The sequence below is a fragment of the Pelobates fuscus genome, chromosome 3 (genome assembly GCF_036172605.1).
Source record: "Pelobates fuscus isolate aPelFus1 chromosome 3, aPelFus1.pri, whole genome shotgun sequence".
Classification (NCBI taxonomy): Eukaryota; Metazoa; Chordata; class Amphibia; order Anura; family Pelobatidae; genus Pelobates; species Pelobates fuscus.
Genome location: NC_086319.1, coordinates 337,164,315 through 337,190,002, shown reverse-complemented (window position 1 = coordinate 337,190,002; position 25,688 = coordinate 337,164,315). Strand labels below are relative to the sequence as shown.

The following is a 25,688-nucleotide window of genomic DNA, read 5'->3' as shown; positions in this document are numbered from 1 at the left end:
CTCCCGGTCAGACTGACAGGAGGGCCCTCGCACCCGGCGGCATACAGGGGAAGCCGCTGGGCCCCCTCCTGTGTCGGGTCCTCAAGGACCCGACATGTCAGTCTGCCCTATGGCGGTTTAGGCGGCCGCGAGGCCCCACACAGCGCGAGGCCTTAGGCGGCCGCCTAAACCGCCTAATTAGAGAGCCGCCTCTGCCTGTTCAACTGTTTGATTTACCTGTTCCTGCAAATGTTATTCTACATGGCCATCAGGTATGTCGTCTTATATTTTAAGTGATTGACTGAAGTACAGATATTGAAATAAGAGTGGTTGGGAAGTATTATTATAACTTGATATAATATAAAAAGACAATGTGGATTATCAGATTAAACAGCTTATTTTTTTGTTGTTCTGTAACTGTATTATAGAACATGAGATGGGGATTTATATTGATTTATAACTGTATTTTTGATAAATTTTATCACACTTAATTTTTAGCACTATATAAATTGTACCAGGTAAGATATAGTTATAAGATAAGGCCAGAGGCTAATGAAAGTATTTAGAAAATTGGGCAGACTAGATGGGCCGAATGGTTCTTATCTGCCGTCACATTCTATGTTTCTATGTTTCTAGTTCCTCAGGGTTTTTTCCCATGTTTCCCATGTTTCAGAAATCAGAGCAGTGTGAATTGCCTTGAGAGTTTATGTTTACAAATATTGGTTACATTTAAATAATGAGAAGGTTAGGTGTGTTTTTACTTAAGCAACTAGTGTTGTATTTTGGAGATGATCGCAATTTGTCACATGATATTGAGTCTATTTGCTATAAATTAACAGCATATGTGGGCCACATAGTAGCCTTGATGAAGATCACTATGCTCAAATGTTGCTGTGCTCAATGAGTTTTGCAAAAAATAGAGTCTTCTCTATTACTTGGAATAAATTACTGTGGCGCTGGACTTTGAGAATTTACATTGATTGTATGGACAGACTGGTGACTACCACCTCCTTGCACAGTTCATAAAATTGCTACTTTTGTAGCAATCTGTACTAGGCTCAATCTGCTCCCTCCGTTCCATGGTATAACTCTTTCCTGTTAATATGCATTCAGAATTCACATTATTCCTCCCTTCTTTCTATCTGGAGACTGTCTACAGTGCTTTGGTTTGTGGTCATATAGATATTTTAATATGGGGACTATGATAGTTTAACACAGTCTGCCCTTTATGATGCTCTGCTCGCTGATAACAACACACGCCATTAATTCAAGAATGTTTCAATTAACATATTCTCAGTACAATAAAAGAAGCAATCCAGTTCTACAAATGCTTGCTGATACTGGAATGCAAAGTAAGAGAGTGACGCATGTCAGGGCAGTCGTGTTACACTATCTACATGGCTGCAATGCAAAAACTTGGGAGAGTATCACATCTGCCAACTTTATATGTAGTTGCCAGATGCCCTCTCGCCTACATTAAAAATGTTTGGAGGGGGCTTATGAAATTATTTTCAAAAACAACCAACATTAGATTATGCTTTCAGAACATACTTCACAAGGATCACATATTTAGATGAACAGTCCTGATTTTGGACTCACATTGCATAGTTACATAGTTACATAGTTACATAGCTGAAAAGAGACTTGCATCCATCAAGTTCAGCCTTTCTCGCATATGTTTTTGCTGTTGATCCAAAAGATGGCAAAAAACCTAGTCTGAAGCACTTCCAATTTTGCAATAAACTAGGAAAAAATTCCTTCTTAACCCCAAAATAGCAGTCCAATATCTCCTTGGATCAAGCAGCTATTTCCCCACTAATTAGAAATTATATCCATGTATGTTATGTTTTTGCAAGTATTTATCCAATTGCAGTTTAAACATCTGTATGGACTCTGATAAAACCACCTCTTCAGGCAGAGAATTCCATATCCTTATTGCTCTTACTGTAAAAAAAAAACACCTTTTCTTTGCCTTAGATGAAATCTCCTTTCTTCCAGTCTAAATGTGTAACACATGTCCTATGTATAGCCCTGTTTATGAATAGTTCTGATTGTGCAGCCTTGTGCTCTTGTTCTTGGAATGCTGGACTGATCTTTATATACTGCACTGAACATATGTGCTTAGTGATTTTATGTGTGCCTTTAATTTGGCACGTTAACTCAGCTATGTCATGCCTCCAGTTTTCGACTCTTGAAAAATAAAGATGATGCGCAAATACGTCAAATTAGTTTTCTAACAATAGTAGCAAGAGCCAACATTTAGAATACAGGCCTGGGTATCTATATGCAGTGTTTGGCAGCAACTGAGACCTGCCCCTTTGTACTGTTCACATTGCTATGGGTATCAAAGCCTTAAAACATTTAAGAGATTTAAAAATGTTTGGCAAGCAAATATATGTGTTTCTTAAACAACAAGGCTGGATCCAACAATGCTTTCATAATACGTTAAAAAATGAAATATGTACATCTTCTAGCAATGATGACCCTGTAGCAAGCAGTAACGTCTTAACAATGTATTTTATCAGGATGATTCACTCAATGGAAAACATCTGTATTTATGTTGGACTATTCACCTTAACTGGTTTATTTACAGTTTTGAATTGATTTTCAGGCACAAATGCACAGAAACGATAGCATTATATGTCAGTGAATAATTCGACAAGGTAACAATAAACATGAAATATGTTTGAGAGGTTGTAAAAGCTTATTACAGAAAAAAAAAAACCTGCTTAAAAAAAAAATCAATGTTGATACAAATGTCTTTATAACATTTCTGAGTAATCATGTCCATAAGTAATTCACATTCATTGGTTTATATCAGATATCTTTCCCAGAGATCATCTGCCACATGGAAGTGTTGGTCCCTCCACAAATGTTTGAAAGAGACTTTCTAAAATGGGGAGAGGAGATTGAGGAAAGAGAGTGGAATTAAAGGAACACTTCCAACCCCATAAAAACCTAGGCTGTAATCTAAGTGAGCTAAATTGTGCTGGGAGCAGAAGTGTTCAGACACCCTCTTCAGGAGTACTATTTCTATCAATTGGCAACCACTGATAGAGTGAGCGTGCAAACTGACAAACAAAAGCTTACTTACCTCCACTGCACTTCCACATGTTGGAGGTTTTACTGCCCTATAATGCCATGGGCTCCTAATAGAGTTAGCGAGCCTATGTGATCAGAGAGGGTAGTGGACGCATGGAATAGCCTTCCAGCGGAAGTGGTAAAGGTTAACAGAGTGAGGTAGTTTAAGCAAGCGTGGGATAGGCATAAGGCTTAAGATAAGGCCAGGGACTAATGAGAGTATTTAGAACATTGGGCAGACTAGATGGGCCGAATGGTTCTTATCTGCCGTCACATTCTATGTTTCTATGTAATTCTCTCGCACAGTGACATACACACTGCTAGAGTTAAACAATTTATATTCTTTTAACACAACTAATTAATAACTTTTACTTATCTATTTGGTTGCGTAAAAAGTAAGGACAATTCCACTTTAAATGAGCTTAAGTTGTTAAGGATTGTAGGAGTGTTCTGTAATTACAAATCCCCATTATTGCAGATTTATTATACATTGTGTTTGACTTGAAGATTTTTTTTTTCTTGGACTATTAACCAATATTCTTCTTTTATAAAATCCTAAAAGAAAGTAGAAAACCTTTTTTGAAATTGATTTGATGTTGTATGATTGGGGTACTGGTAACGATCAGGAGTTCTCTCCACTATGGTTCGAATTGATGGAACTAGTTCTAACAATGAAGAGGGGAGGAATGGGAGACATTTACCGTATTACTCGAAATTCTAAAGCAAAATGCTAAATTTTGAGTACCCACCTTAAATAGTTAGTATGGTAAGTTAGATTTTGAACTTTAACCATGCATTGCTCCTGTAGTTTCTTGGAAAATATTCCTAAGATCAATACTGCATAATTTATAGCGATAGGAACACAAATGTATGTTCCAAATGCTTTAGTGCTCTGTTGACCATCTAGATTCACCTCTAGGGAGTGAAAAAGGGAGTTTACTTACCTTTTCTCCCTCACAGCGACAGTCTCTTTGCTGTTGTACCACCTCCCTGACTGAGATCATCAAGGTTGATGATCTCAGCCAATCTAGTGCTTTCCCATAGGAAAGCATTGGTAGACTTGTGTGCATGCATGGCAAAACGCCACACTGCACCAATCAGATGGTCTCTTTGAGGTTTACTCTATTTAATTGGAAGTGCTTCTTCTACTAGAGGAAATTAAATATTGCAATGAAAACACTGCTGTTCTGCAGAATGTCAATCTTTTTACTTGCAGGGTTAAAACAAAGATAAGTGATCTGAGTGCCTACAGTGTCCCTTGTAGAGTTTCTATGCAACAACTGGATTGATGAAATAAGTGCATTTCAGTATGTTTTATTTGTGTTCCTTCTGTGTCTTTCATTCTTCCCAGGTTGATAAAAGGAATAATGTTCAGTTATTTAATAGATAGTAACTTCAATAAACCATAATGTTCTTGGAATCCAGTTCCTGGCTACTAATTTGATATTATTGGTAGGGGATCTTTGTGCCATAACATCAGACTGGGATTTTTTATGTATTTTCAAAGTAGAAATACTACATCCACTATTATTATTGTTATGCAAAGGGGAAGTTCTGTGTAAATGAGCTAGGTTTGGAGTCAGCACATATTTTTATATATTTAACGGGCAGCAAGGCAATTGTAAACCTGTGGTGCGGGTTAAAATATTTTAGCCAGTATTGGCAATGGCAACTATTAACTTTTTTTTTTTTACTAATAACTCCATATAGATTTCAGGGGGTACAAGTAAAGTGCAGTTGGTAGCAGCATTTTCTCTGTTACTGAAAATATTTTCTGCTCCTATTTGGTTGAAAGGTCATTGTGCACTACAAAAAGCATGGCCAATGTTCTCTAAGAATTCAGCGTCATTCTTTAAATAATAAATATAATGATAATAATATTAATACATTTTACCAATTTAAAATATGTAATTTCAAATCTATGATATTCAGAGGAGATATATAATACATTTGGGTTATTTACTACTTATTTACTCAAATCCTCAAAAACTGTGGATTAGTGGAACTTTGTATTCTTCAATTTAACAAGTTTTTTTTATAGCTGAATATGGTAATAAATATTCAAAGATCATGAATCTGCTAAGGAAATGAGACATATTGACTAAATACATGACGTGATGTATGAAATATTCTGTTTTATAAAACTTTATAACTTTTTCATAGGGTTAGTTCACAATGTACAATATACTTTATATATGTATAAAGTATTATTCTATCTTACATCTCAATAATTCAGTTTTGTATTGTGCCATTTGATCCAGATAATTTGGTGTATCTGATTTTATATTATCACTTCGAGGCAAAATCTTGGTTTTATTTTGTTATTATCATTTTTATTATCATTGTTTTGCCTTCCCCTGTATAGACCAACATAGTTTATTAGAAGGACCGAGTTTGACACGTTTCACATTTGTCTTTTAAATTACATATAATTATCATTAAGTTATGTAATAGCAATACATTTTACAGCACTGTATAGACTGCATATCAGCAGAGATATGATAGAGAGTTCCGAACATATGTCACTCAAAAAGGAACCCCAAAATTATTTTACAGACAAACAGGCCAACAGGCCGATAGTTCAGGACAGGTTTTACTAAGATGGGAAACCCCTAAACCTTTCACAGACAGACCGACAGACCTGTAAAGAGCGACACATTCAAAGTATATCTCTTTGCATGTATTTCTCTATATTGCCTGTCACACTGGAGTGTTTAAGTTTAACCCAGGATCTAGGATAATTCTGCAAAGTGACATTTGAGGAAATGAGGCAAGAAGCCAAAGCACTGGTATTTTCAACAAATGGAAACTGGTCTCCGAATAGAAAGACAGTAAATTACAATAGGATAGTGCGCTCATACGCACCTGGTTTTGCAAACAGACATGATTACTGAACGCAGCATCGACAGCAGAGAAGCGACCTGCTGAGAAAGGGAGAGCAGGCCACATATTTTCCCCTTTCAGTGCTCATTAAGATGAAGAATGATAGTGTCAGAAAATCTGACATCTTTCTTTTATCTTTTATGTTTCACCATCGTATTCTGAAGCAGTGAAGGTTTTAGATTATTTAAAATAGTTTACAAGCAATGAGAGTGTGGGTTTAGAGCAGCCTTGAGCTACCAAGACCTGTAATTTTCTGCATGGTTAGAAAATGGATGAACAACAAACACTTGATAGTAGAACAGAGAAACTTGGGTCCACAAACTTGACAATCAATACATTTATCTACTTGGAGCCAAGTAATTACTAGACTGAGTAACACAGCTAGACAATACATTTCTCAGATTGTAGGACTATTTTCTCTCCATTTTATCCTACAGCATTGTTTGCCAAATCCTTCTCCTTCAATAAAACCACATCATCGACAACAATACAAAGGCTACCCTTGTTTGACAAGCACTTTAAAGATTTTTTTATTATAGCATTCTATAAAATGAATTGCAAATAAGACTATCCTTTTAATATAAACATAGAATATGATAATTCTGAGACGGACAAAAGCTTATAGAAACTACATAGCTTGGCCTTCGGTAAATCACCATTCAGGTCTCAAAAAAGTTTTTTGCTCACTTGTGCCATTACCGAGTGAACATATGTGAAGCATATTAGACTGGTCCTACCCGTTCAGGAAGTTCAGAACCAAAATACCAGCATGTTCCCTCTGCATGAGAGATACAAGAACCCTAGACAATTGTTTCGGCCTTCTACGGGCCTCGTCAAGGAGGTGTAGCGGATACCCCTCAAGGCACAGTGAGCATCCTTATAACATATCAATGGGGTTGTTCATTATAAATAGCAATACTTCATAATGGCAGTTAAGATGTTGAATGTTGCCTTAAATTACTAAGTGAACCCTTTTTAATTTTGTCGTGGGTAAAGGCTTATTCAACTCTCCCTCAACACCGACTAATTTTAGGTGTAGATATGACAGATTTATTAGAAGTGCATACGAGGATATAATATGTACCAGTACCTGGGTTCTGGTTTTGAGACTAATAGTCTTGCGTGTTACCTCTATATTTGATTAAAACAGGATATCAGGATATTCTAAAGCTACTGTTTTCTCCTTTATATGCTACTTCTGGATAATACCATGAGCTACCTTGCTATAATCAAAATAAGTAATATGTCCCTGTTTCAGGAGAACATCCATCTTATTATATTAGACGGGATACCCTTGTCTGCCTTCCTGATGCCACAGAGTACTATGAACCGTAATGAAAAACAAGCATCACATTATAAATCAATACTTACTATTACTGTGTCCTGCCATTTCTATTACAAAACATGACACAATCAAAACAGACTTCAGCAACAAACTCGGCGACTCACAAAGCCACCCAGCAGAGAGAAATAAGCACACTTTCCTTTAAGTCAGTCACAAAGTGTAGTCTACAAATAACATGAACATGGGGTAATTGTTCTGTTAAAAACTTTGAGAATTTGAGATTTATTTAAAATCACCCAAAAAGAAAAAAGTATTATAGTTATTGTATATAAGCAAAAACTTTAAACAACATGAGATGAACTTCTACAAGTAAATATGTGACAGGAGTGAATTGTTACTAAATACCAAAAGCTTTAAATAAAAAGAAACAGTAATAAAATAATGAGGGTGCTGTTTATTAAAGAAGGGGGTTGTGGTTACCTTACATTCAATACATAAAACATTAGGTCAAAATAGCAATATTGGAAAAAAAAACCTTAAATCAGCACTAGAGATTTAAGCCATATCTTCTGTTTTGATGTAAGGTAGCAGATTTAAAATTTGATTTTGCAAATGTACTCAAATTTTACCAACACACTTTTCAAAAATATAAGACCGCTTTGCTTCTACTCCAAGTCTGCCAAGAGTGCCAATTCCGGGCCCATATCCATTAGCCCCCTTTTTAAATCATAATGATCCTCTATTTTAGAATCTGAATTATTTGAGTTTTTAGGGATATAAAAGAGCTTCGCACAATAATGTGTCTTTAAATTTCAAGAAACTGTTAAAAATCAGCATGCCTGCATTATACATTATATATAGATAAAATACAAAGCTACATAGACTGAATAAAAGACCTGCATCCATCAAGTTTAACGGTTCTCAAATTAGCTTTTGCTTTTGATCCAAAAGAAGGAAAAAACAAAAACAATTTAAAGTGCTTTACAATTTTACAATAAACTAGGACAAAATTCTTTCTTGACCCAGAATAGCAGTCAAAATACCCCTTGGATCAAAAAGCTGTTACTCCACAAAGTAAAGATAATACCCCTGAATATTATATTTTTGCAAGTATTTATCCAGTTGTTATTTGTTGTACATACTTGGGCAGAGAAACATCCTTAATGATCTTACTGTAAATAACCCTTTCCTTTGCCGTAGACTACATCTCCTTTCTTCCAGTCTAAGTGGTTGTTAGATTAGACATTGCTCTATTTTTCAAAAAAAATAAAAAATTCACTAATGGTAATCAGTAGTTCATGATGTCACCAAAATTCCCTAAATAGCGAATAAGTGTGACAATAATTATGGCTAATTTGAAACTTTTCCCTCTGGCCTTTTTAATAATGGATGGTATGACTTATCATGATTTAGCATTGGAAATATATTGACTAATAGTTTTAACAGAAGGAAATCAATAAATCATTAAACACATTCAGTTGTAAGGTAAAGCAAATCAATATTTTGTATTCAAGCGCTAATAGTAAATCATTTTTCGACCCGTAGTTTTATTATCAGCCTTTCATTCAACAAGTACACCTAATATCAACATTTCTTAAACATGCAATTAATATTGAAATATCTTAAGTGCCCAATGGGATACAGATAAGGTATATATTTGACAGTCATTTTTGTTCTGCTAATTATATAAAAAAAGAAAAAGGTTCAATAGTCTTATAATTTTACAGATGTTTTCCACTTTTATCTGAGCTGTATTAATTTATTTTAAATAATGCGTCTACAGAGAGAACACTCGTGGACAAACGTAGTGAGTTCTTGGCTATACTAGTATGCACTACCATGTTCCATATATTCAACATTTTAAAGCTAATCATACTCTATACATACAGACTGATTCCATCTCAGAATTAATGTGAAAATCCCAGTGACATTATTGTATGATCCTTTATTTTCAAGATGTTGAGTAGGGTTTGGATTGAAATTTGATTAGATTTTTAACACAATGGACTACAACATTTCAAATTGCTAGTTAGTAGCTTTTGCTAGATGCAATGAAAGAATACTCACTGGTTTAAAACTGGAGTGTATGAGGTCTTATCTTCGTCAATAATAGTGACCATTAGCGTTATGAGGTTTGGCCAGAAGTCCAAATTTTTGATAGTTGGACCTTGTTCTTCTCTTGGAATGTCTTGTTTTTTCCCCTAAAGGATATCAAAATGAAAATTGTGTTACATGATTTTGAAGAATCTTAAAATTGCGATATGGTATGTACTATAAATGATAATAAAAAAATGCAACATATCAAACTGGCAGATTTGTTTAAAATAGTCTATAGTTACTTTAAATCCTCAGCACTCAGTAATATGACTTGTAAAGCTATGGCTTCACAAAGACACTCAGTGTGTCGAAATGTAACCTAGCTCACTCTTGTTTAATGACTAAATTAAGCAACCATTTCACTTATGTTTCTGAGGATTTTATTTATCTATATTACTGATGAGGTTCGGGAGAACAGAAACATCACCTACGGCACAAGAACCTAGATCCGGAGTGGTCAATAACATTGATATTTGTACGTTTGTTCAAAATGTTATAATTTTAAAAGAAACAACAGATCATGTTGTATCCTAAGGTTAATAAAGGTGAATTGTATGTTCAAAGATGTTCACCCCTAGTATGTAGTTTTGTACACTCATTATGGGGTATATTTATGAAGACAAATGTAGAGCAATTCAAATCATTTAGGGACAATATTTATCAAAACAAAACTTTGCATATTAAGAGATTTGTATCTCTAACAAACTCAAAAATAATTTTTTTACATGCATTCCATTATGCTTAAGGATAAAATAAAAAATAGCTGCATCTTGTCTTAAAACCTCATAAGTTAAAGAGGCAATGAAAGAACTATGAGAACTTCCAAAATGTTAATACGTGTTTGTTTTTGTTTTACTGCTGAAGTTGAGTGGGATATAAACATCACAAGCATTATAAGAACAAATATATATTCAAAGTAATTCATAGGCAAGAAGTTAATGTATGCAAAAATAGCTAAAAGCAATCGAACAGTTTAGCTATTACCATTGCATATATATTCTAGAACAGGGGTTAGGCAACCATCAACACTCCAAATGTTGTGGACTGCATATTCCCCTACATCTATAATGCTGGCAAAGCATTATGGAAGATGTAGTCCACATCAAATGGAGTGCTGCATGTTGCCTACGCCTGTTCAATGACCAGTATTTCCAAGAAATTAAAATGTGCAAAAATAACCACACTACATAAAAAGATTAACAGAGCATGCTAAAGAAAGTATAGACCGGTAAGATTTAAATGAATGGAGAGGGTAAACTTCACAGCTGGAAGGAAGATCACGTCAACCTAGACTAACTTGACATTCTTATCTAACAGAATGCAGCACTGCACACTTTAGATGCTGATTTAAGTCATCCAAATTCAATACATAAATATTTGAATGGCAGGTTCTGAGCTCACAAATTAAATTTTAAGCATGTTTACTAAATAAAAGTAAAATAAAATGTCCTATTTGTAATTACCCCTGGCATATTCATGAATTGGAAAGGACATGCATGAAAAATTATATAAGATATATAATAGAATATCATATGTCATGAATTCAAATAACATTTATAAATTTAGGACTAAATAGTCAAACTGCAAACCAGCTAACGGTAATTTTTTTTTTCTTCAAATTAGCTACTATAACGTAAAATTTGGTATACATATGAATTTACTTTGAATCACCAACAATTCACAATTTAGTAAATAACCCTTAGTGTTATGAAATGTATAAAAGTTTAGATTAGCAGTGTAAGCTGACCTGCAGTCCTTTAGCATTGTTAAATGGATTTGTTAACCTTGCTCTAGACCATTTTTTCTATGTCTGATGGACATGAACATCACAGGGTGCTTACATAAAGAGTTACTCCAACCACCATGAACACTTCAATGATTTGAAGTAGTCATGGTGGAAGGAGTCCCACATCTTGAGAAACTTTTATTTGTGTTCCGTTTGATAGTTGCACCCTCAGAACATGAGTTCCAGGTGGCCAAATATCAGTTCTCTGCATATTTTACTTCTTTTGTCAGCGCACACTGGCAACAAACAAACACTTTCCCCTTGCATGCATTGTGCTTACACAGGGAAGTTAGCTCTCATCCTGCGAGTGCTCCCTCGTGCCTCCTTCTGTCACTTAATTTATTTATTTATTTTATTTTTTACAAAAACAGACCCATCTCAGGCTTCTCTATGAAAAGCCTGTCATTGGACCATGTCAGTGCCAGATGACATCGGGATGGGGCATGGAAGATCAATGCCTGGAGCTTTACCTGGTGCTGGATTAAGGTAAGTAAAAAAACATGTTCTTTCTGATTTTAAGGGGCACACACCCAACATTAATGCCCTACAGAGCATTTTCAAGTTAAAAAAAGTATAGATTTGGTAAGGGTTGGAGTATGCCTTTAGCTTCAGAAGCTAATAATATTTAACAGGAAATTTTTACAAGTATGGTTTAATGCCATGTAGATGGTTGACATCTCTGGGTTAATGATTGAAATAATTTGGAATAGGTGGTACTGGCTTGGAATATAATGTGGAGAGGTTTGACAGTATTACTTGACACATAAATCTCCAGAATGTTGATGCATAACAACTGGCATAAAAAATACAAAACATATAGGAATTATTCAAAGATATAAGTAGTGTGTTAGACCCGAGTATCAACATTTCATATGACTAAAAGTTCTAAAGGAAAAAAAGTTATTAATATAGCCAATAAAAGTGATATATATACATATTAAAAAAGAGAAAAAAATATTGCAACAGAAAGGACCTATAGTGCTTGGGCATAGAGCATTGGCATTATTCACGTAAAGGTACACACTATAGTTACACATTAACGTCTTTATTTTTAAGTTAGATGTGTTCTTTTTACAATTTAGATTATTGCTCTGTCTTTAAAAAAAAAAAAAAAAAAGTTTCAGAAAGCCATTACATTTACCTGTAATTAAACACTGAGGTAGTGTATTCTCTGTGGCCCAATCGGACCATGGTAATATGATTAATCCTGATAATCTGGTTCAATACCGATTACTCCTCCATGGTAATCACCTCAATCTGCCTTTCCAATACTCCTCATAGACACAAAGACACGCACTGATTGAAATGCTTCTCTATGAGAAGTATTAGAAGCATTCAACATCATCATGCTATGCATGATGACGCCAAACATTAATCCCTTGAAAAATAAAAGGATATGAAGGAGAAAGAACCTGTAGCGACTGCCTGGCAGTCTAATGGCAATATTTTACAAAGTCCAAGAGACAGCATCTATACACCAAAACCACTACAGAAAGATATAACGGATTAGGAACTTAGAGTGTACATTTAAATAATGTGACTGTCTGTGTAGTCTACCATCCTTCTAGCTCCATCTGTCATAACCTCAATTTATTAAGTTAAGCAATAGCTAAGTATACAGGCCAAAAACGAAGCCACTGAGGATGAAATTCTGTTCGCTGCATCCTTCTTTCATAATTAAGTCAATAATTATATTGTAGATGGTTGAGGAACACAGTTTGAGGAACACAACTTTTTTTAAACATATTGCAACCCTGTCTCCATCACACAGAGCCAATCAAAAAAAAAAAAAAAAAAAGGGAGAGGGAGAGGAAGAGAGAACCGGTTACCTAATCCGTGTTTCCTTAAACTGAATAGTACAGAGTTGTGAACATTAAAATTTAAAAACTGTGATGTAATAACTCAAATGGTGTGTGAAGGAAAGAAAATTCTAGTAGCATACAATAACAGACAGATTATGTTAAAAATTATGTATTTATATTCTCTACTTTGTATTATGGCATGTTGCATATAGGACAAATGATAACAATGTAGTTATCCAGTTTTCATAATCTTATAAACATTTTATTTAAACATATGGCTTAAAGCAAGTAAATACATTTTGAGACATTGGATGTTAATTTGTATATTTTTAATTTTGTTTTTACCAGACTATATTTTCACTAAGATGGAATTATCTTATTAATATGTAATAACATTTATACAACACGTTGAATGTATCTGAATAATAAAAAAGTAATAAGAAACACATTCATACCGTATACACACAAGCTACAAAAATGCCGCATGTAAGAACTCATACTGAAATTATTTAAAGATAATATTCAACATAAGCATCCATAAACATGAACTTAATCAAAGCTGTTCTGGACTAAGCAATGAATTGGGCCAAGAGCTTATATTTACCTATATCTTAGAGCTATACATTCTCTATTTTCTGTTTTTCTTGAATGTATACAATTATACTTTGTTTCAGACAACCAGAACCCTCCGACAAAACTAAAAGCATATTTGTGTCAAATAATAAATGTAACAGATTTGTTCTAAATCCTTGACTTGTAACAACGTGTTATGATTAGTTTTTATGCTGTAGTCCAAAAATAGTAACAGCAGAACAGCAGATAAGAGAAAAAAAACTCCAAAAAGCAATAGGTCTAGACGAGGAGTACATTATACAGCTTGTATGAGGTAATAGTATGCAGTAGGAGTGCAGAGAAATGGCACTGAAAAAACAGGCTTAAAAATAATAGTCATAATTATAAAATATATTTATATACGCTCTATGTGCCTATTTTCAATATTGCAAGACACATACGGTGACTTGTTTTTTTCCTAGTTGCTAATGAAACAAGGCTCCAAACCTCAGAGTATGAGGGGACTTACGTCTATCTTCTGTCCGTACTCCTACCTCTGATGCTCGCCTTCAAAATTTCTCGAGGGCTGCACCGTTCCTGTGGAACTCGCTTCCCTCCTCCGTTAGATGCTCACCCAGTCTCCACTCCTTTTAAAAAATCGTTAAAAACACACTTCTTCATAAAAGCTTATCAATTAAACTGTTAATAGCTCCCAACTGATTCCACTCTTGAAACTGTCACTAGTCTAATACTATCCTTACCTTTTGTGTCACTTTACCCCACTCCCTCTAGCATGCAAGCTCATTGAGAAGGGCCCTCAACCCCTCTGTCCCTCTGTGTCTGGTCAAACTACATGTCTGTTCGTCCACCCATTGTAAAGCGCTGCAGAATTTGATGGCGCTATATAAATAATAACATAATAATAATAATGTCCCTTAAACTACAAAAAAAAAAGGAATCCTAAAAATATGATGCTGTTACAGCAGTTGAACTATACTGTAATGTCCTTTAAAAAACCTTAAAGCAAGTTAAAAACACTGATTAGCTAATAGGAAAAAAAATAAAAAAAAATGTTTTTTAAAAGTGATAAAAAAAAAAACTTATCTTCAGTGATATCTTCATACCTGGTACAATTTTTCTTATAGGCTTTTTAGTAAAAAAAAAAAAATGTAAGCTCCAAATACTTACTTTGCAAGAGCAGCATCTACACCTAGTTGGTACGCTACCATTTCAGGGATGCTGCTGACGTCGGTATAGTCCTGCTCTCTGACACAGCACCGATATCCACACAATAACAGCTACATGCATTTCTTATTTTTACTATTGGCTTCCACTTATTCCACAGCACTTACAATATTATGAAGGAGAAATTTAACAATAAATGAGACAATTACAAAATGTTATAGGAACAATAGTTTGACGAAGACCCTGCTCAAAGGAATTTACACTCTAGAGGAGATGGGGTATAAAAACACAACAAGAAGGGCATTGAAGTAGAAAGCAAGTAAGCAACACGGTGGGAAAGCAGCAGAACTGGAAGGTGAGACTAGAGTGTGGCCTTTTAAAAGAGAGCGAAAGACAGGTTTGAGAAATAATACTCTGTTGGGGTTCTATATATCCAGAAGGGGACAAAAGACAAAATAAGAAAGCAGTATCACTGTACTCAGGATAAGTACAACAAAATGGCCCTCTCCACAAAGAGAGGATCCCCCTTTCACTCTATGTAAAATAAAGGGGCTCATTGCACCCCTCTTTCTCCATCTCATACGCAGGTAGCCCTTCTTCCAACCATGTGCTTTAGGGGTAGAGACAATTAATTAAAAATGGTCACTAGAAGCTCCCACCAACATGCCCAATCCTTACATATATGAGATCTACCATATATTTAGTTTATTTATGGGGAATGTTTGGCTTGATGGCTTGATACAGACAACAGATAAATCTGGGCTTTCAAACAACACTAACAAAAAAAAAAGAATAAGAAGAAAAATAGTTAAAGTTGAACCCTTCTCAAATGAATAGCTGCAGAGGAACCCTGGGAATTACTTACTTGACATGACTTTTGCACGTGACATTAGTCAACTAATGGTCTGAGAAAAAAATACTTTAATTTTGCTTGCACCAAGCAACAAATCTTCATTTATTTCAATTAAAATGTTCTACTACAAACCAATTAAAATCGCAAATGCTTCTTAAGCAAATAATGAGTTTTATTAAGATTAAATCCATAATAAAGCGTAGACAGACAATATTTTGCCAATAAAATGATCAATATTAGAAGGGTCCATTAACATAATATTTCACCCTGTCCAAACTATTGACTCAAACTTAAAATACTTTTTCTAATAGTGTCAATTATAATAATTAGGAATTGATCACTTCATCATTCTGAAAACAATTTCATATGGAAATGAAAACACTGTGAACAATGACGTTGCTCTGAGCAATGAAGTACTGTAATGATGGTCCTATTTCCCCAATACAATATTTTAAAACTACTTGTGAAGTATAACAAATAAAAAAAAATCTACTTTTTTAAAAAATATGTTTAAAAGTAGTCTTACATGGGCATGTCTGTTGTGGTGATGGTTGACGAGATCCCATTGTACAGCGCTACGGAATTTGTTGGCGCTATATAAATAATAAAATAATAATAATAATAATAATGAGACATCATGTCCTGTTCGAAACTACAATCCTATAGATACATGTATCTGGGAAACACAAAACATTTTAAGAGGTCTGACTCCACCACTTGATGTTGTTAACCACTGAAAACCAGGACGGGACTAGGGATACAAAGTAGCCCTGGAAATAAAAAACGATGCTGGCCCCATAAGTCATTGCGCCATGTATTGTCACATGTAATATGTACGGCTATGTCTTGCCACGGTTATATGTGTACATTACTCAATAATATGTAAGGCATATATGTATATGTATGGGGTTTAAAGACATGCATACATATACATATATGCCTTACATATCCTTGGTTAATATATTTCTTTTTCTAAAATAAACTATTGGTCCTTTCAGAGGAAAACATTTAATTATACAGTAAGCATACTCACATGCAGACACAGACAATCTCACTGACACACACAAGCTCATTGATACACAGCCTCATGGACAAACAATCTCACTGATATACATAAGCTCATTGGCATAAAAACACATGCTCACAGATGCACACAAATAGGCTCACTGACAGACAATCTCTCTGACACGCACAGACAAGCTTATTGGTATACACACATGCTCACTGACACACACATGCTCACTACAGACAAGTTCACACACACACGCTCACTACAGAAAAGCTCACTGATAAACACATGCTTCTTATAGATAAGCTCACTGACACATGCTCCCTACTTCCCTACAGAAAAGCTTGTTGACTCATACATGCTCCCAACAGAAAAGCTCACTGACTGGGGGGAAGCGGAGGCTAACGCTGCATTGGAGAAAACACAATTTCTCCGAGCTCCATGAATTTTCACCTCAACCTGGGGTAAACTGTGACCATCCTGCTACATAATTAGCAACCAGACACGCCATCACCCGCAGCACACCCGGCGGACTCGGTAGATGACGTTCTTTATGTCGCCTGGGCTCCAATATCAGACGCCGAGGCGGCAAGGCCTACCGTGCGGGTGGACAACATGGAGACAACGCAGGAGGGTTCTGGCCATGGCACACACTCGACTTGGAAGATCTAATACCTGTCACCCCACTTAGAGGTGAGATGGGATGAAAATCAAAAAAACCTACCCCACCCACCCCAAAACCCCAGCGGGACATAGGCCAACTACTGTAAATGCCAAACATAGCACATGCCCAGACCCCCCAGGAAGTCTCACCACTACCATTGGAAGATGGGGACCAACAAGGTAGGCTATATAGTGCACCCAAGCTCCTACATGAACAAAGGTATACGCCCAGATTCTCACAAAACAACTACACTTCACCATTGGACCTAGTCCAGCTTAATTGAAGCAACTTTCGCTAGAAAACAGCACACTGTAAACCGAAGTGGCCTCCGGCAAGCCAACACCAACAACCTCCATGGAACAGTGACCTGGTCACTACATAAAATCCAACAGTGACACACACTTACAGATAGCTATTCAGACTAGACAACACTCATAGAAAACACTTAACCACCGCGACCCAGACACCTTTACTCTACTGGCTTTACGGTTTATCAAGTGGAGTGCTGATATACTCCCCTAAAAAAGTGACCCACACTACCCCTACATCTAGTCACACACCTCACCTATAACCTATCAGCCCGTATTATAAAATTGAGCAAATTGTACCACCAGGATGTCTTGCATTGCATATGTCATGTTATTATGTTACGTGTAGGTGCTGTTGTGGCTCTACATGTCGGATTGTTATTCACTCACTTGAAAAATAAAGAATTTAAAAAAAATTATTTAAAAAAAGCTCACTGACACAAACTTGCTTACTAAAGATAAGCTCATTGACACACACATTTTCCTTACAGAAAAGCTCATTGACACACACACACATGCTTTCAACAGACAAGCTCACTGACACACAAAATATCACTACAGACAAGCTCTCTGACACACACATACAAACTCATTCACTAGCAGCCACACACACAATCTCACTCACTAGCAGGCACACACACACGCTCACTCACTAGCAAGCACACATACACAAGCTCACTGACACACACATGCTCACCACAGACAAGTTCACTGACACACACATGTTCACTATATAAAAGCTCACTGACACACACATGCTTTCAACAGACAAGCTCACTTACACACACGTTCACCACAGACAAGTTCACTGACACACACATGCTCACTATAGAAAAGCTCACTGATATTATGCTTCCAACAGACAAGCTCACTGACACACACACATGCTCACTGACACACACACATGCTCACTACAGACAAGTTCACTGACACATACACATGCTCACTCAGCAGGCATTCACACACACACACACACACACACACACACACACACACACAAGCTCACTCACTAGCATGCACACACACACACACATACACACATGCTCCCTCACTAGCAGGCACACATAGACACACACACACACCAGTGTACTCACTAGCAGGCGCACACACACAAGCTCACTCACTAGCAGGCACAGACACACACACAAGCTCAATCACTAGCAGGTACACACATACACACAAAAGCTTACTCACTAGCAGGTGCCCACACACACACAAAAGCTCACTCACTAGCAGGCGCACACACACACAAAAGCTCACTCACTAGCAGGTGCTCACACACACAAGCTCACTCACTAGCAGGTGCTCACACACACAAGCTCACTCACTAGCAGGTGCTCACACACACACAAGCTCACTCACTATCACACACCCACACACGCACAAGCTCACTCACTAGCAGGCACACACAAACACAGTATCTGTCATGGCTGAAGCTTACCTTGCACTGGTAGGTGAAGTTTTGTGGCCTCTTTCTTCCAGCAGGGTCAGCAACGTGCGTGGGGCTTGTGTTAGGTAGGTGGGGCTTACATTCAGGAGGCGAGTCTTGTGGGGGCAGGACATGCAGCTGGAATTTATTCATATTGTAAAGGGAGACTAACATATATCCCTCCGGCCGCGTGCAGCCTAATTGCAGCCACACTAGCCCTTAGCTCTTCCCTCTTTACCCCCCTTGGAATGACAGTGTGAAGAAATGACTTTTGTATTCGGTATTGCTGCCTGTTTCTTGCTATTTCTTTATGTTTTCAATCGGCAGATGGAACTGCCGAACAAAGACCACCCCTGGCTCACTTAACTTCAAAGCCGGCATCACTTTCACCCTCTACGTGTGCGGCCAGCGTTCGTACTGCTGAACGCTACGTGCCAGAGAAAACCGCGGCAATCTTTTTTTCAGTCAAACAAAGGCAGCGGGACTTGGTCGTCGAGTGTCTGGAACTAAAATCGGACACTCGACTTCCCGAACACCGGTCTCGAACATACGAACGCTGGAACTATATGTACCGATTAGCTAGAAGAGCGCTATTCGGTACATTTGTGTATACGAATGAGGGGAACAATCGCTGCTAAGAGCCAGGGGAATTCGGTTATTATTTATATTCGTTTTTCTCCTTTTTCTCAAGTGACCAGCAAAACCACACGAACTTATGGAACTATTTTGGGCAGCCCACCCACGGTGAACCGGTCACAAAGGACTTCCATGGTTTTTGCGAACCCCTGAACCGATCTGGGTGAAATTTGAATATGGTGGTCACCCAGGTCGGGGCTATCAGGGGTCATAGGAATTGTGGGGATACCCCATGTACAAAGGGGTGTTCCAGAAATTGGGGAAACCAGTGATTTTTCTGCCTGGAGATAATTAGGTTGTTACTGTATCAGACCTGATTATCTCCAGGACTAGGGGCGGGAATTATATGTTTGTGTTGGGTGTGTTTTATATTTTTACTGTACAGGATTGGATAAATGTTACTCCTCCCTGGGGGATGTCCCCTTGCACGGGGACCTGCATAAAAGGCTATGTGTGTGAATAAAGCTCAGTTCTACTTGTATCCTGATCCTGGACTCTGGCTGTTATTTGGAATTCGTATGCTTTATTAAGGGAATTATCTTGTAAAGCTATTTGTATTTCGTATGGATTTCGTTCCGTTGAACTACCGAACGGAGGTCTATCTACACTAGACCCTGGCACTTATGGAGGAAACTCCCGAAAGAGGTTTGACTATACTTGGTTTCCTTACAGACAGGTTGGCACAGTCCAAGGGGAAAATACTTAAATTACATTATCCTGATGATTAGTGCTGCGGTCCACTGGGCAATTTCACGATATCCCAGTGGGCCAGTCCAGCCCTGCTGACAACCCTAAAGCACTGGACATTATGCTGGCCTGTATTTAAGGGCATTCGGGATCTGACAGCCCTACTTAAAGCCAATGGCTGAAGTAAAAAATCTCATTACAATTGACTAAGCATACCTTAGGTTTCTTTACACAGAGAAAAGGTATTTTAGTTTTTCAAAAACTTTATCAAGATTAGTTGCTCAGCCTCTAAGCAGGATCACCAGCCATCAATAAAGGGAAGGATTGACATGACAATTTATTTTTAGGGGGAGGGGGCATAGAGGTGTACTGCCCCACCTATTTCTATGGACCAGACTCTACTGGTCGGTTGTCGTTGTGGATTATCTCAAATGATAGCATAAATCTGTGAAACTCTCCATCTCACATGTCTACTTTGGACAGTTGGTGCTGCTGGTGACGTGGGAGCATCATTGCTAGATTATAGAGCTAGGTTGTTTCATTCATCTGATTCAAATTTTCATGTCAAGCTTCCAGATCCACCAGATCATATGATTTAACAGTGCCAACATGTCTATGCCATTTAGGAGTTAAATCATTTTATGTATGCAGTTCCTGGATTTGACTCGCATAGCCTCTTTACATACTTCCTGTAAAATAGCTCACATTTTAAAACTTTTCTTACTGCACATTGTGTTTAATTTAGAGTTTCATATCTTCTGCTTTGCTTGTTGCTTCAGTAGAGTCTGCAACAACCTTCCGTGTGATTTGAGTTAAATTAACAGAACAGGAGATAAGAACTGAAGTAAATACTCTGCGCTGTAAAAATGAAACCCTGTTTGACTTACAGGTATCAAGAATGAAACATTTTTATTTTTACTACACAGAGTATTGACTTTAGAAGTGACTAGGGTTGCATAATCAAAGTTATTTAACTACTATACACCAAAACTGCTACATTATGCTAAAGTTATTTTGGTGCAGTATATTTTTAATGCAGTGAATGTATTAAAATAATACAGTATGAAAAACACCTTGGTTTTCAGGGCTGACAAACAGGGCTATCAATAAAGTGAGAATTCAAAGTAAATGTAAAATTTTAGGCCAAAGTAGGCAGACTTGAAGCTTGGCTGACTTAGAGAATCTTTCCAATCCAGTTATTTGGACTTTAAATTCACTTTGAATTCCTACAACAGAAAATAACTCAGACAGTCTTTACTTTCCTGCTGGCATCAATTTGTGGCAGTTGCCGTAATCCACCCATTACAATGCTTACTTCCTCTTTGAATTATATTTCCAACTATCTCGGAAACTATCTAGGAACTTCTTGAATTGACTTAAATCACACACTAGTAAAGAGATCGTTATAGAATCTGAGTTAAGATAAGCAGTCTTTCATACAGATTAACAATTTACTGTTAAATTCTGAGTTTTGAAATGAATACTGTACAATAATAAGGTTATAGCGTTCACACTTTGCCTTACTACAGTCCCAGTTTATGTATCTCTCTCTGTCTCTGTCTTTCGTGCTAGCTTGGGTCCGCTTCGCTCTCCAATGGCCTCGCTCACAGTGGTATTTCCATGACGCTAGGTTTGAGTGACGCTGGACGTCCCCATGCATAGCCACTAGAAGAGTTAACCCTGAACGGTAATTATTGCCTTTTTTTAAATATATATATATATATATATATATATATATATATATAGACAGAGAGAGAGAGACAGACAGACAATGCACATTGTGTTGTCTGGATGCAGGCAGGCATTTAGGCTAAGAAACTTGCATACACAGGCACACTTACACACACATATGCAGACTCACGCACACAAAAACGCACAATTAGATGCTCTTATACACATTGAGAAACACTTGCACTCAAAGAGTTTGCATGTATACACAGAAGGCACTTGCACTGACACAGCAAAATGCTTACATGCTCAAAAATATGCCTGCATTCCCATGTACGCAAACACAGAGTCAAACACTCAAGACATACACATACTCACAGAATAAGGATATTTTAGATGGGCTGTGGGTTCCAGGATACAACACATCCCTACACCAGCTACAAGTCTCAATTTATTACTCTCCCATGCAGAGTTGCTGACAGTGGCCCTGCATACCTCACAAACATGGGGGGAGGGAGTGAGGGGGTTGCAAGAAGAGCAGGGGGGGGGGAGGATTTACCCCTGGGCCACTATCATGGGAAGGCTGGCAAGTTAGTTGTTTGTTACAACCTCAAACCATTTTTCTAAAAAAATAGCGACATATATGTTTACACAATTCTGTACGAGGAACACATCAGGCAGGAATTGTGCATAGCCCAGTGTGTGTTTCTGCATGGGTTGGTGGTATGTACTCTCCAGGCCTAGACTTGCCCATGGAAATATTTCTTGGTGCATTGTGGTATCTCGGGTTCCATACTACAATCAGTATGTACATTGTATCTGGAGATGTTTGCCAGTGACCTCATGGTGAGCTGAGACAGTGATCATAACATTCATAATACACAACAGTTGTCTTTAATGGCTGTGGAACTGGAAATATGCATATCTTAGTCACACACAGATCTCAATGTCAAAGTTCCTGTGCACTATGCAGGTCATACTGAGGGAGGTTGCAGAGATATTCGATGGCACACACTGCAACTCCAGAAGCCACCATCTGTGAAGTCTATATATATTGCATTCTCCATATGAGTGGGCCAATCTGTGAGTTTTATGCACAAAAAAGCTAATTCATTTGTACTTTCCATGCCAGAAGTTGCCAGCCCTCCATCGCACACAGCACACATTGAGGTGTCTTAATCCCAGGCAGCTAGTATTTGACAACATGCATGGCATCCAGAGATGTCAGTGTGAAAGCAGTTCCATTGTAGCACTCACATCTGTGGAGCCCTCAAAGTGTGGGGGCCTAGTATGGTGCCCTGCTTACCATGCCCAAAGAATGGATATGTGTGCAGATATTTATTTTTGGCATGCCCCCTCATATATGTTTGCTTCAGACAACCCTGTTCTATCAGCAGAGTGACGGCATGATCCTAGTGATAATTGCAATCTTATCACTCAAGAATATAGCACAAAATAAATATAAACAATTCCCAAAAAAGTAATCCATATTTATGTGGACCTTGATATAAATACAGAAATACTGTGTGCATACATACAGACACATTGACTGGTTTATGCATTATGAAGCTGAAATAAAGCACAGTGTCTAACATTGGAAACACCAACTTTTTTTAGAGTAATTAGTTTATTTGATTTCGATTTTTTGAAGTGCTAAGTGCAACTATAATATTAAACAAACAACATGGAAGGCACATTAAATTAAATAAAAAATTCATGCAGAAACTTAAAACCACGTATGACATCTTTGGTAGTCATCAAATTCTGTACCACAGTTTTGAACAAACAGAGATAAATTATATCATTTTTATGGCTGCTGAGTAAAGAAAAAAGTGAACAGAAATTAAACCCAAACGCGTATGCCTGACAAAGTGTCATATTACCTTCACACAATCGGAGGAGACAAGATTATTTTAGAATCGGTGTGAACTTTGAGCTCAGCATCAACAGACTGCTTGTGCTTTCATTGCTAGGCTATGCATGTTAAATAGCAGATGAAATTTATTTTTAGTACTCATCCTGCAAGGCTGTTTCCACTTCTGTCAAAATGAATCTCATTGTATCCTCCCTGTCATTCACTTTGCGGAGGTGTGTTGGGTCAGTATGAAATAGCCTCGCATTCGCACAGTATGTTGAATATCAAACTCTTCATTTGTATCAGATTAACAAAAGGCAACAAATCATGATGGAAAGAGAAGCCTTGTATATTAAATTAGTTCTATGTTTTTTTTTACACTAATGCTTATTTAATGTATTTGTGCTTCGGTGCTAATAATTATCCCTTGCAGCATGGATCTTCTGTACATCCATCTTCCACCCATCAATCCACCCATCCATCTGGAATACTATAACTTGTTGACAATATTGATGGTACAATATGGTTTTCTTGATACAGATATTTCAGGTATAAATCCTTTCCAGGTAAGGTGGTGGTAGATACAATTCAATGAAACTGGTCTAAAAGGTTGTCTTTACTGATGCAGGGTACTTTACTCGAATTCACAACTGGGCTGAGATGATACACAGTAGAGGGCTTTCTACATTTGCCTTGGTGGCACGTACAAACAGGTTGCCCATCTTGAGGCCAAACTAACACTGCCACATCTACTCCTTTCATTATATTTTTTTTTAATCAAATGTTTTATTTTAACAGTACAATAACTGATCCACATAATATAATACAGTTACACAATATAGTTAGTATTGTGCTGTGAGGCAGCAGCTCACGGATTTCGCAATGCCAGATCCCAGGAGGGAAATAACCCTACCACCTTGGCAGCACTCCAATGATGCTATGAGCCCCATAACTGATCCATCAGACCGGGTCAGCTTCTGCCGATTTCATGCTATATCTTAACTGGAAGGCTATATCCTAACCCACCTGTTCAGATAAGCAAATCACTTAAATTTCCAAATCTGCTACAATTCCTGAGAGTGACCATCACCAAATGTATTATCTGTCAAACGGTTTCATCAAACAATGTTTTATCACTAGATGTATGGTGTTAAAAGAGCCACTAACTGATCAGCTGCAATGCCACATTCTAATGTCAAGATAGCCATTAACATCACTTTTATATTAAAAAAAAAAAAAAAATATATATATATATATATATATATATATATATATATAGATATATATATATAGATAGATAGATAGATAATTTTATTTTTTATTAGCATTTTGTACGATTTCATGAACATAGCATAAAATTGTGCATGGAATCAAGGTTAAGGAATTGACAATCATGACAAAGCGAAGCAAGAGAGAACCAATTGTTTTGTAACTTAACCCCATTTTTTGCCATCAGCTAAACTTGTCAATTCAACTGAGGAGTTGTACATTTATAACAAACGTGTCTGATGCTGTGATTTCTCTGTGTGAAACTGCAGCGGCAGGCATGTTAGGTTGAACAGCAGTTAGTCATATCACATTAGCATCTGACCCAACTTATAAAGATAAAAAAATAAAATCTCAAAAAATAAAATAAAATATATATTATCAAGTTACATAAAATGTGATAAATATTTAAAAAAATTAAAAGTGAAGGTCCACATGGAACATCTAGCCTCATTACAACCAAGTGACTCAATTGATCAGTCCTTATTACAGTCTGCACATCTGGAACTTGAATTAGATGTCCTGCATTTATCCAGTTCTCTGCTGACAGAGTTAACATATTTGATATAGAAAGTCAGCCACACCAAAGGAAAGTAGAAATAAATTACTGTTTTTCTATTTTTTACTTCAATTATAATCATCGGGTTCAGATAAGGTGTAAGT

At 36.9% G+C, this 25,688-nt stretch overlaps 1 protein-coding gene across 1 annotated transcript in view; it reads right to left on the bottom strand.

Annotated features, from left to right (window-relative positions):
• Positions 1–25,688, bottom strand: part of UNC13C (unc-13 homolog C) — a 507,695-nt gene that overhangs the window by 224,109 nt on the left and 257,898 nt on the right. The window contains exon 19 of the mRNA XM_063449078.1: positions 9,296–9,429. Coding sequence (XP_063305148.1) covers positions 9,296–9,429 — 134 coding nt within the window. The remainder of the gene's footprint in view (positions 1–9,295; positions 9,430–25,688) is intronic.